The following is a 12,031-nucleotide window of genomic DNA, read 5'->3' on the forward strand; positions in this document are numbered from 1 at the left end:
TCCTCTGCCCGGACCCTCCCCTCTACTAAGCTGCCCCTTCCAGACCCTGCTACCCCAGGCTTCTCGGCTTCCCACTCCGGTGCCAGCACTTTCTGGCACGGTGTGAGCCCCGGAGAAGCACTAGATTTCTCTGAGCCCGTGTCTTCCCCCTGTAATCTGCCTGTCCCGCCTGTTGTTCAAACAGTAGCAAAACCGAATGTGCTGAGAGAGGTGCGGGTTCCCATCCCAGTTACAGAAGAACCCACTATTCTCTTCAGTTTTCAGACAAGAACCCTGAGGCTCAGAGACGCAGGGAACTTACTCAAGGCCACACAGTAAACGGGAGGGAGCGGGGCAGGTCCCAGCCGGGCAGTCTCAGTGCAGTATCAGACCTCAGAGCACTTGAGACACTCCATCGGCTGGGGCTTGAACCCTTCTCTGCGAACACCGCCCCCCGGAGGGCACCCTAGCATAGAGCACAGAGAGGACCCCAAGCAGCTGGAGAGGGGGCAAGGCATCAGCAAGATTGAATGTGCCTCAGGATCACCCTGACAGTCTGAATTGCTGGGGCGCCTGGGGGCTCAGTTGAGTATCCGTCTCTTGATTTTGGCTCAGGTCATGATCCCAGGGTCATGAGATCAAGCCCTGTTGCAGGTTTAGTGCTTCACTAGGAGTTTGCTTGAGCTACTCTCCCTCTCCCTTTGCCCCTCCCCCTGTGCACATGTGCGTGCACTCTCTCTCTCTCTCTAAAATAAGTAAGTAGGGGGGGCGCCTGGGTGGCTCAGTGGGTTAAAGCCTCTGCCTTTGGCTCAGGTCATGATCTCAGGGTCCTGGGATCGAGCCCCGCATCGGGCTCTCTGCTCAGCGGAGAGCCTGCTTCCTCCTCTCTCTCTCTGCCTGCCTCTCTGCCTAGTTGTGATCTCTGTCAAATAAATAAAATCTTTAAAAAAATAAATAAATAAAGTAAGTAGGTAAATAAATAAAATCTTAAAAAAAATATAACCCAAACCTGAATTGTTGGACAACCACCTAGAGGGTCTCTGGGGCAAGTGTAAGGGATCTCATCCGCGATGCGCACCATGACGCCAGCTGGACAACCTGGTGACTCGGTGACAGCCAGTGTTTGGTGGGCTGTCACCGGCTCCGTCACCTTGGGCAAGTCGCTTCGGCTCTCGGAGCCTCAGTGTTTGGCGTTCCCTTCCTCTGGCCACCGGGGCCCCAGCACCCCGCCTGGCCCAGTTCCCTCAGCCTCCCCGCTCCCCGCACTCACGGGGTTTCCCGGTCTCCACCTCCATGGCCTGGCTGAAGCGGCCGCAGCCTGCGGATGTGCGGGCTCGGACCTGGAACATGTAGCGGGTGCCCGGCTTGAGGCCCGAGACGGTGGCCCTGGTGGTGACAGCCTTGAGGGTAGAGTAGCTCTGCATCTCCTTGTCCTGGGCACAAGAGGGGTGGTCAGCCCAGGGCCCTCCTGCCGGCTTCTGCTGCCCCTTTCTCCCTTCCCCGCTGGTACCTTCTCGTAGTACTTGATCTCGTACTCCAGGATGATGCCATTGGGCTGCTCCGGCTCCTGCCACAGCAGGGACACGCTCGTCTGCCCGGCCCGCTCCTGGCGGATCACCACCACCTGGGACGGGGCTAGGGGACGGAGGCCAGCCTCGGTCAGATGGCTGGATGGGGGATAACGGAGACTGGCCTCTGTCCCAGGGAGGCTGGCTTGGGACGTGCTCACCTTGCCAACTATCCTGCCCCCCAGCTCCCACCCCAGGAGAGCCGGCGGCCTCCAACACTCCTAGCAAATCACCCGCTGCTGCTCTGGTCGGCGCCCCGGGGTCGGCACAGCCTGGCTCTGGGCCCGGACGCTGGGGCTGGCTTGACCCAGACGAGGCCCGACACCCCCAGCTTTCACTGCCTCCTCCTCATCTCTGGCCAGGCCCATCCTTTGGAAGCGTGCTAGACACCACGGACCCCATCCAGCAGACCCTTGCTGCCCTGGGGCCCCACCACCGGATGTCTCTATCTCCAAGGGTCTGGGGTGGGACAGGCCCTCAGGAGTGCCTAAGGAGGAGGAGGAAGGAGAGGGGAAGACGGACCCCGTGTCCTCGCTGCCTGGGTTTGGAGGGTAGGACCGCAGCATCTCTGATACTCGGGGAAGGGCCACGAGCTGGGCGCCCCTGAGCCCCAGGATTCCTGTGTCACACCAGGTCACCTGTTCACCAGGTCACGCAGTGACTGAGTCACCATTTCCTCCCTCCCTGTCTCCTGCGTTCAGTACACATACCCCCAAGGTGAGTCTGCTGGAAAGTGCCAGAGTCAGCCAGCCGCAGCCAGGCTGACTCTCTGGCCCACAGCTCCCCCATCCCACTATCTGGGTGTCCTGTCCCCCACACCCCCCGCACATCCGGAGCTCCTCGAGAGCAAGGGCTACACAGGGTGGGTGCCCAACAAACATTGCTGGGCGACTTTGACATGAAAAAGTAAGAAGTAACCCCAGAGTTAAGTGGGAGGGCGTGGTACGAGGCCCCCCATCAGCCCCGGAATCGGGCCTGGGTCACAACCTGGCCTCTTCTTGCTGGCTGGGACCATTACTCCCTGGGGTGGCAGTTTCCCCATCCAGAAAGGGAAACTAGCATCACCACCTGCCGGGACGAGGTGAGGATCGGGTAAGACTGTTGTTTGGGAGGAACACACACCAGTGCCCGCAATATGTAGGTGCCCCTTATAAACAAAGGACTTCCAAGGCAAGAGGTGCCGTATGAGGGGAGCAGACACAGAGGGGGACCAGGAGCACAGAGGAGGGAGGGAAACAGGGTGGGGGTACCAGAGAGGCTCCAAGGAGGAGATTGCTGTAGAGAAGAGGGACAGAGAGGAGGAGAGAGGAGGGGAGGGGGAGCGGAGGGCCATCAGAGGCCAGACCTCATCAGTTTACTCAGGGCTGTTACCTGCCCCAGGGCCACCCCCCACCGCCCCAGGATTTTCTGAATGCCTTCCACATGCCTTGTGGTCTACTAGGACCTGGAGATCCACAGTGACCGAGGCAGCTTTCAAGGAGTTTATAATCCATAGAGAGAAAGTAAATAAGAAAACAAATCGATGTATAATCACAGGCTGGTTAAGTACCCCGAGGGACAGGAAGAAGGCTGGGTGTATGATGGATCCAACCTTGTATGCACAGGGGGTGGGAGTGGGGGGTGGAACCAGGCCATTTTAGCTGGGGTGGGGGGGAAAGGTGGTCAGGGTGGGCCTCCCCAAAGCAGGAAAGACAGTGGAACCAAGGACTGAAGGAATCAGCCACCCAGCATCATAGAGACGAGCCTGTCGTTCTGAAGGACTTCCCAACTGTGAGCCCAGGGCACCCCATCTCTGATGCCAGGGCTTCATCCACTCGAGAGACTCTGATCCAACCAGCGCTCTCTGAAGGAGAAGTAAGGCCGAGGCAGGAAGCGCTTTGTGTGCTCCAAGAGGCAGACAGATGGATGGGAGGCCAGTGCGGTTGCAAGGGAGGGAGCCAGGTGAGAGTAAGTGGGTGAGGCTGGAGGGGTGGGTGGGGTGGGTGGCCTGGATGCCCCCCCTCCCCCTGCCCGGCCCTGGGAGGGTCTCAATGGGATCTAAGTTCAGGCTGAAGCTGGTAAAGGACTCAGGTGTGACCAGAACTCACTTAACGCTTTTAAAGCTCAATCAGGATGTGGAGTGAGAAGGTCTCCTGGGGCGAGGGGGAGCGGGCTCCAGGGTCATCCGGACAACGCAGGGTGGGGGTGGGAACGTGCTATGGACTGAACTGTGTCCCCCTCCCCAAATTCATATATTGAAGCCCTAATTTGATAGTGTTTGTAGGCGGGGCCTGGGGATGCGATTAGGTGTAGGTGGGGTCATGCAGGCTGTAAGGGCCTATTTAGCCACAGCGACTCCACCTTGGTTAAAAGCCATTTTTTTGTTTGTGCAGTAAAACTTAAACCGACCCTGAACCCTCCCCCCCCCCCCACCGAGAAACTTACTTAGAAGCAAGTCTGGGAAGCCAATAAAATATGGTCAGCCAGTTCCTAATAACAGAACCCAGAATACAAGGCCAGGTCGGCCAGTTCCTGATAACAGAGCCCAGAACACAAGGATGAGTCGGGCCAGGTGAAGACGTCCAATCAGTAAGCAACACACATACTCTCTCCCTAACCACCAAAGAATGTAAACCCCGCCGTTTGGGCGCCAAACTTGAGCACCAATTCTGACCAGAGTGATAGGTTAGTTCAAACAGCTACTATAGGGTAAATTGTAATTCAACTGGCCACCTGCACATGGCCTAACATGACTATGCAATGTTACAATCTCATTGGCCACCTATATGTGGCCAGGCTTTGCTGTATAAAAATTAGACTATGAGGCTGGGAGGGGTCTCTCTCTTCGGGAGCGGCCCTGGCCGGTCAGTCTGATTTCTAATGCTTGGCATAGATTAAAGCTTTGCATAACTTCAACTCTGTTTACTTCTAATACTTGGTATAAAATAAAGCTTTAAATAATTTTTACTTTGTCTCCGTTTCATTTCATTTAATAACGGACCTAACACAGGCAAGGCCCTCAGGATGGGATTAGAGTTTCTGTGAGAAGAGACGCCAGAGACTTCTCTCTTTCTCTGCCTTGCGAGAACACAGTGAGAAGGCAGCTATCCACAAGCCAGGAAGCAGGTTCTCACTAGAAACCAAACTGTCCGGCACCTTGATCTTGGACCTCCAGCCTCAAGGACTGTCATCAGTGCATTTCTGTGGCTTTAAGCCCCCGACCTATGGCATTTTATCATGGTAACCTGAGCTCAGGGAGATAGATCGGAAGGGGTCTGAGGCAGTGATGGTCACCTGGAGGGAGGCCCGGCGGGCCTGGCAGGTGGGTGGACGTGGTACGGAGACCGGGAGGGAGAGTCCGGATGACAACGGGCTCTGGGGCTTGAGCGACCCCGTGAACAGTGGTGCCGTGTTCTGGGAGTGGGGCGCTGCGTGCCGAGTGGCTAAAACACATCCCAGCGGGGGCGGGAGTGGGCACATGGTCCTCAGGGGAGAGGCCTGTGCTGGTGACAAAATGTCAGCATGACAGCGGGGTTCCTAGCCATGGGCCCTGATCAGGTCACTCGGGGAAGATGGCCCTAGGTGAACAGGAAAGAGAGGAGGGTCCGGGACAAGCATGGGGTCCTCCAGCTTTCTGAGGCTGTTTCTAGAAGAGGGGCTGGCAGAGATGGAGAAGGGCAGGGCAGACAGGTGGACAGAAAATGGGGGGGGGGGTCGGAGGGGCTTGGGGGCGAGACAGAAGTGTTCCACGAGGGAGGAAAGACCAGGGAGAGAAACCCCCACTGCGTGTGGCCAAGGGGGGACCCTGAACTTCAGTGGACAGCTGGGGAGAGAGGCCTGGCCGGGGCTGCCCGAAGAGGCTCACGGAGAGGACGCAGATCCAGCCGCACAGACTGCTCTTTTGGGAAGGTTCCCTGGGAAGAGAAGTGGTCTGGTGGCGGGAAGGGAGCGTGCCTTCAAGGGAGGGTTTTTCTTTTCATGACGGAGCATACTGGTGGCATCAGGAGCACTGCTGGGCTCTGGAGATCCATGGGCAAGGGCAGGGCCACAAGCACCAGGCCCATAGGCCTATTCCCCACCATGTCACCAGCCCCGAGGACAGAGCCGGGCACTCTGGGGGTGCCCCCACATGTGCTGGTCGGATGAGAGTCTCTCGAGTGGAGGTCTCTCTCTGGCATCAGAGAGGGGGTGCCCTGGGCTCACAGTTGGGAGGCCCGTTTCCCTTGGGGGCAAGACAGACCTGGGTTCGAATCCCGACTCTGCCACTTCCTACGCGGTGACTCAGACACTTGCTCTCCTCCCTGGTGACATGGTGAGAAGGCTCTGGGCCAGGGATGGGGTGGGGGCCACAGCCGTCCTAGGCGTGTGCTGGGGTGGCTGTGGATGGCGAGGCTGCCGTGGTGGGCTCCTTCGTTGGGCCGTCACTAGACAGGCAGGACCCGCCCAAATTTGGGAAGAGAGGGCTCCAGGGGCAGAACCCAGCCCAACAACTGGCTAGGACCTGAGATATATGGCTGTTATCCAAACCAGTGCAACTAAATCCATCCCTGGGGCAGCAGTGGTAGGTGTTCTGGAAAATGATAATCGGAGTGATTTTACTTTTTAATGACATTTATGGCACATGGACCTTGGGCCAGGTGTGGGGCTAAGCATTTTCATCTCTCTCACTTAAGCCTCATCATAGTACCCGAGACAGACACCATTATTCCCATTGTACCACGGAAGAAACAGAGGCGGAAAGAAGGTTCTGGAACCTATGAAATGCCGTGCCCACCCGTCTCTGCTTTGTTGGCTTCCTCCCACCTACAGGACAGGTTCTACTCTCCTAACAGCCTGGAGAGCCCGGAGCTCCAAGACCTGGGGAGGAGGGCAGGGCCAGGGGCCGGGGAAGCTGCCAGCCCGAGCCACTCCGCCTACCTGCCTGGTTCGTGGTGATGTTGACGACAGCTGCCCGGCGGGGCTCAGGGCTCAGGTCAGACACGCCGTTGACGGCCTCGATCCAGAAGGAGTAGTTCATGTGGGCCAGCAGGTTGGCCACCATCAGACTGGCCCGCACCAAGCTTGTCTGCTGAGGCACGAACCGGGGGCCGCTCCCGCAGGTCTCACAGTGGCCCAACGCCCAAGGGCAGCGGCGGCACACGGCATTGTAGGTGATGTCGTTGCGGCCGCCCAGATCCAGGGGAGGGGCCCATTCCAGGGTCACGGATGTCCCGTTCACGCTGGAGATCAGATTCACGGGCGCCGAGGGTGGCCCTGGGAAGAGGAGAGTGACTGGTGGCAGCGGAGGGCATTCACCTGGGCTGGCCCAGCTGCCCTCCATCAGACCAGAGAAAGGCTGGGACTCCCCTATGATATTCGGGGGCCCGCAAGGAAAAGGGCAAGGCCTCGTCCAGCCTCTGGGAGCCCCCTAAGAGCAGATGCAGCATCAGACTGGACCACAGTGTCAGGTCTGTGTCCAGAAAGCTAAGCCCCGTCCCTTACCATCCCACGGCTGGACCACAGGGATCCCAGGTTTGTGCTTCCATCGGGAGCAGGGTGAGAGATGGACAATCCCGGGGGGTGCCCACAGCAGCCACCCTGGGTGTGAAAGGCCCCTGCTGTCTCTGCGTCCCACACTCCATTCCTTAACCTCTGTGCTTGGTTTACTGCGCAGATCCCTAAGCCCTGCTGAGGGGTGCGGGGGAGACGCCGGGAAGCCCAGTGGGATCTCTGTGGCAGTGTAACCCCCACCCCCACCCCCCACCCCCAAGAGAGCCCAGTCTGGGCAGCGCAGAGATTCTGGAGAGCTGGGGCTGGGGTGGGGGTGGGGCCTGGGGTAGGCTCCTGGGGGGAGGGGATTTGAGTCTGGAGGGCATGGGGGGGAATGAGGGGACCCCTGGGGCTTAGAATTCCAGTTCTCAGCATCCCAGGCAGGGACTCTTAGATCTTAAGAAAATAGAAGAATCTCGGAATCATAGGGAATCATAGAATCTGAAGGGCACGGAATACTAAAAGCCTAGTCTTTTACAGTCTTAAGATTTCTAGAACCTGAGGGCCCTGAATTGTGGATTTGGAGGAAAACTGGAGTCTGGCTCGCTGAATACAAGTGTCCCTGATCTAGAGCTGGGCTCACCTTGCCTGCAAACCCCATGGTAGTTACCATGTCACTCAGCCATCCTTTTTGCCTGGGCCGGTTCCACATGGGGTAAGCAAACACACAGGTCTGGGCAGAAGGAGGGAAGGAGAGAGGGAAGGAGGGAGGGAGGGAGGGAGACAGTGGGTGTGGGTGTGTGTGTGTGTGTGCACGCGCGCATGCGCACGCACACACACACTCTCACCTGCCACAGACAGGGACCCTGGGGGCTTGGCGTGAAGGAGGTGGGGGGAGAGAGAGATTGGGGACTGAGGCTGGGATAGACTAGGGGGCACAACCAGACAGAAACTTAGGAAGCCCCTGTCACCCCACCACAAGAGACCAGGGTTGGCAAACGGGGTGGGCTAAGCTGGCTGCTGCCCCTCCCAGCTGGGATGGGGGTGTGAGAGGTCCCTTCAGGTCAGGAGAGGAAGTAATGAAGGAGAACCATCAGAATGCTGGGACAGTCATGCAGCCCTGCAGGCATGGTGCCAGAGTCCCTTGGCATCCCCCTCGGGCACATGGGGCATGAGCACGCACAACCACACTTCTCCAGGCGCACGCACGTCCCCTGCAAAGTGAGGTGTGCACACGCTGAACCCCCAAGGCACATTTATGCAATCTCTGCGGGGACTTTGGGGGTCCCCTTCAGGGACCCGGATGTGCACACACAGCTGTAGCAATCCTTTACACACACAGGCATAAAACCCCGACGCTCACACTCAAGCGTACAAACACTACACAGGCGTCTTCCATAGGAGCAGCTGCCGACACAGACCCACACGGTGTCACCATCACGGCAGGTGTCCCAGAGTCACATGCAGAATCAGACCTACACATGGCAGCGTCCGCGTAGGCAGCCACGCGCGCTCCTGGTACACACTCGTGCACTCACGCACACACACTGAGGCAGCTCTGACCATCAGGGATTACAGGGATCAGGGGCTCCTCTGATACTCCTCTGCTCCCTGGGAACCTGCTGGCTTGCCCACCCCAGCTCCCAGGACATCAGCTTCACTGCTGGGTCAGGAGATGACCAAAGCCACCTCTCATCGGTCCTCTGAAGCAGGGAGGAAAGACGGAGAGAAGGAAGAAAAGATTCCCCTGAAGAGAGGTGGCAGGTTATGTATGACAGGAAGGGGGGACCCCGAGAGAGGTCAAGGTAGGGACCCCCACCAAGGAGGTAGAGTTAGAGTCACCCCCTAGCCCTAGACTGGCCCCTGGTCCAAGAGAGCAACCTGTCCCTGTGTCACCCCCAGAGCCCTGGCTCCCTGGAGTCTGGGAGCAGGGGGTCCTGGCCTGGTCTTGGTCCCCAGGATTCCGGGGTGCAGGGCGGTACTCACGGGTGCAGGCTGCAGACGGCGGGTCTAGGGATGCGCGGTAGTAGCTGAGGTCACAGCGGCAGGCCTGGGCAGCGGGGGCTGCAGAGTGGCTGTGGAGGGGGCAACGGGCGCAGAGCTGGTCCCCAGGGGCCGACTTGTAGAAGCCCAGCTCACAGGCTGCGGAGGATAAGGCGGCTTCAGAGGAGCCCACCAGGCCGCCCTGGCCGGCCTTGGGACCGCACTCACTCTGACCCAGGGCTTCCGGCCGGATCTCCCAGGGGACACCAGTGCAGGCCTTCAGCATTCCCCGGTCCTACCCTCGCTGGCAGATGGAGAGACTGAAGCACAGAGAGGGCCTGTGACTTACACGGGGTTGCACAGCTAGGCGGGGGCAGAGCTGAGGCCGGGACCCTGACACCAGAGTTCCAGCCCTGAAGTCGGCCCAGGAAAGAGCCTCCTCACACCAGAGTCACATCTCCTCCTGTGGCCCTTCCTGACCAGGCCTGTCTCCAGCCCGAATCTGTCCATCACAGGAACCCGGTCCCTGAGCGAGACGCTGCCTCGGAGCGTCAGGAGGCTAAGCATCCGAGGGCTGTGACTTGGGGAGGAAAAAACGCTGGAAGGGAATGGGGCAGGCGGCAGTGTGACCCGTGATAGGAGACGAAGGTGATAAGACCCCACTCGGCACAGATTCCAGACGCCACCACAGCCACCTGGTGTGGAAGGGCCAGGCGTGGGGCCCAGGGCTCTGTTTCCCAAGCTCCTAAGCAATAACTACCCGGGACATCGCCGGCACCCACCCTTCCCAGAGCCTGCGTCACTGTCACCGTGCCCTCCCCCCCCCCCGGCTTCCATCACACCTGCATCATCTCTCAAGTGGAGGCCCCGGCCTCCAGCCTGGCCTCCCCCGCCCTAGTCACCAGCCTGACTGCTGCTCACTCCAGCAGTGCTCACGAGCGCCTACTCTGTGCCAGGCACGGATCCGGGCACCAGAGACCCAGCCATGAGTGAGACTCTCGAGGAGGGTCTCTGCCCTCACGGAGCCAGTCTCTTTGAGCAGGAGACATGCAGTAAACAAGGCCGGAACCGTTTCCAGGAAGGAAATACAATGGGGGATATGGCAAAGGGTGATTGGTGGGAGAAGCTACCTTCCCGGAGAAGGAAATGATATTTGAGCCTTGTCTAAAAAAATAAGAACCAGTAGAGACATTCTAGGTTGAGGAACTCCCTAAAACAACGCCGGGCCTGGGACTGCCCAGCAATGTCCGGTGTTCAAAGCCCTGCGACAGCTTCCTCCCTCTCCACCCTCAGGCTAAACTAAGGAGCTGGCCATTCCCCACATCTGGCAGTTTGCTTCCTGCCTCAGGGCCTTTGCATGGACTATGCCTTCTTCCTGGCGTGTCTTTTGTCCCCTTGGTCAACCTGTCAAACTCTTTCAAGATTCATTTTAACTGTCCCTTCAAATGAAGCCTTTCTCCACACCTACACACACACACACACACACACACACACACGCAGGTGCACAGAAGCCACCGTTCCCTGCCCCACTTCTGCAGCCCCTGCTCAGGACCACCACCTCTCACACACACTACGGCTGTGCTGTTTAATCGGTAGGTCTGGCTCACCTCCTAAACCAGCAGGTGCTTGTGGGCAGCTCCTTGTGAATAAGGACATCTCAACCTTCCTAGTGTCTGGCTCCGAGCAGAAATTGTCAGCGCCCGTAGAAGGTTTCAAAGTGAGCGAATCCTACCATTGTCTGCTCTGGGCAGAGAGCAAACCCAGGAGCTCAGGAACACCGAATGCCACCCAGCCAGGCGGCTCCCGGCTGCACCATGGACCTGACCTCCTTTGCCGCAGAGACCACTGGGAAGTTTATGGGATTTCTATCCGCAAAGTCCTGTTCTGGAAAACTCTGTGCTTGACAGAAGCTTCACTTGAAAAGACACCATGTCATTAAAAAAAAAAAAAAAGTTGTATCTCTTTATTCCAATAGCTAAAATCAAGCTAATTTGTAAAATTCTCCCAGCTCGAGAGAAAAACTGAAGCCAGGAGGAATGACTCTGTCCTCACATTTGTTTTATGGGTTCAGAAGCCGCAGAGCCGGTTGGGGCCTACAGGCTGGAGAGCTGGGGAAAATGTGCCTCCACTCTGAGACTTCTTCCCTCCTGGCCTGGAGAGACCCCAAGGGGTCTCGGGCCTGCCAGGGTGCTGGGCCTCGGCGTTGTGGAGCTCCTAGCTGACACACTGTGATCTCACCTCCTCCTCCCAGAAGCCCCCCGGTTGACAGAGTCCTGGGGCAAGCCAAAGAGCCCTCCTTGGGGCCCGGGACTCGGGCAGAGGAAGACGGCTTTGCCCTTCATCAGAAAATATGTGGTTCAACCCGTCATTGAGCTGAGCGACAGTCGTCCTCACTGCTGTGATCAGACCCGTGTCGGTTAGCGCTTCAGGGACCGCTTGCGCATGCTGCCCTGCATTTGTTCCTTTATCCAAATTTATTGAGCTGCTACTATGGGACCGAGCTAAGCAAGAGCTGGCCCTGCTTTCCAGGAGCTGTCTGGGCTGTGACAGGCACGGGGAAGGTATGGGCGACACCCTGGTGTGATTTGTGGCAGGAAGGAAGCACGGAAAGATGGCCCGCAGTTCCCGAGTCTCTGACTGCCCCGGAGATCATCTTGTTCTCGTCCGTTAAGAGCAGAAACTCGGGGGCGCCTGGGTGGCTCAGTTGGTTAAGCCACTGCCTCTGGCTCAGGTCATGATCCGGAGTCGTGAGATCGAGTCCCATATCGGGCTTCCCCTGCTCTGTGGGGAGCCTGCTTCTGCCTCTCCTTCTGCTTGTGTGCGCTCTCTCTCTCTCTCTAATAAATAAATAAAGTCTTTAGAAAAAAAAAAAAAAGAGCACAAAGTCGCACAAAGTCGGGAGCAAGCTGCCTGTGTTCCTCTTCTGCTCTAACCCCTTCACCTAGGCTAAGGGATGCTGGGCAGGTGGCCAGGCCTCAGTTTCTTCATCTGTAAAATGGAGATAGTAATAGGCTGCAGGTCCTAGGGCTGTCGTGAGGGTGACCTGAGTGAGT

The 12,031-nt window shown here is 58.1% G+C and overlaps 1 protein-coding gene across 1 annotated transcript in view; it reads right to left on the bottom strand.

The window, feature by feature from the left end:
• The window catches only part of EPHA8 (EPH receptor A8), a gene marked incomplete at both ends in the record, with an annotated part of 34,729 nt that overhangs the window by 6,198 nt on the left and 16,500 nt on the right, over nucleotides 1-12,031 (bottom strand). The window contains 4 exons of the mRNA XM_080801441.1: nucleotides 1,250-1,412; nucleotides 1,490-1,614; nucleotides 6,444-6,779; nucleotides 8,982-9,137. Coding sequence (XP_080657567.1) covers nucleotides 1,250-1,412; nucleotides 1,490-1,614; nucleotides 6,444-6,779; nucleotides 8,982-9,137 — 780 coding nt within the window. The remainder of the gene's footprint in view (nucleotides 1-1,249; nucleotides 1,413-1,489; nucleotides 1,615-6,443; nucleotides 6,780-8,981; nucleotides 9,138-12,031) is intronic.

This window comes from Martes martes (assembly GCF_963455335.1).
Source record: "Martes martes genome assembly, chromosome: 4".
In the NCBI taxonomy this organism is placed as follows: Eukaryota; Metazoa; Chordata; class Mammalia; order Carnivora; family Mustelidae; genus Martes; species Martes martes.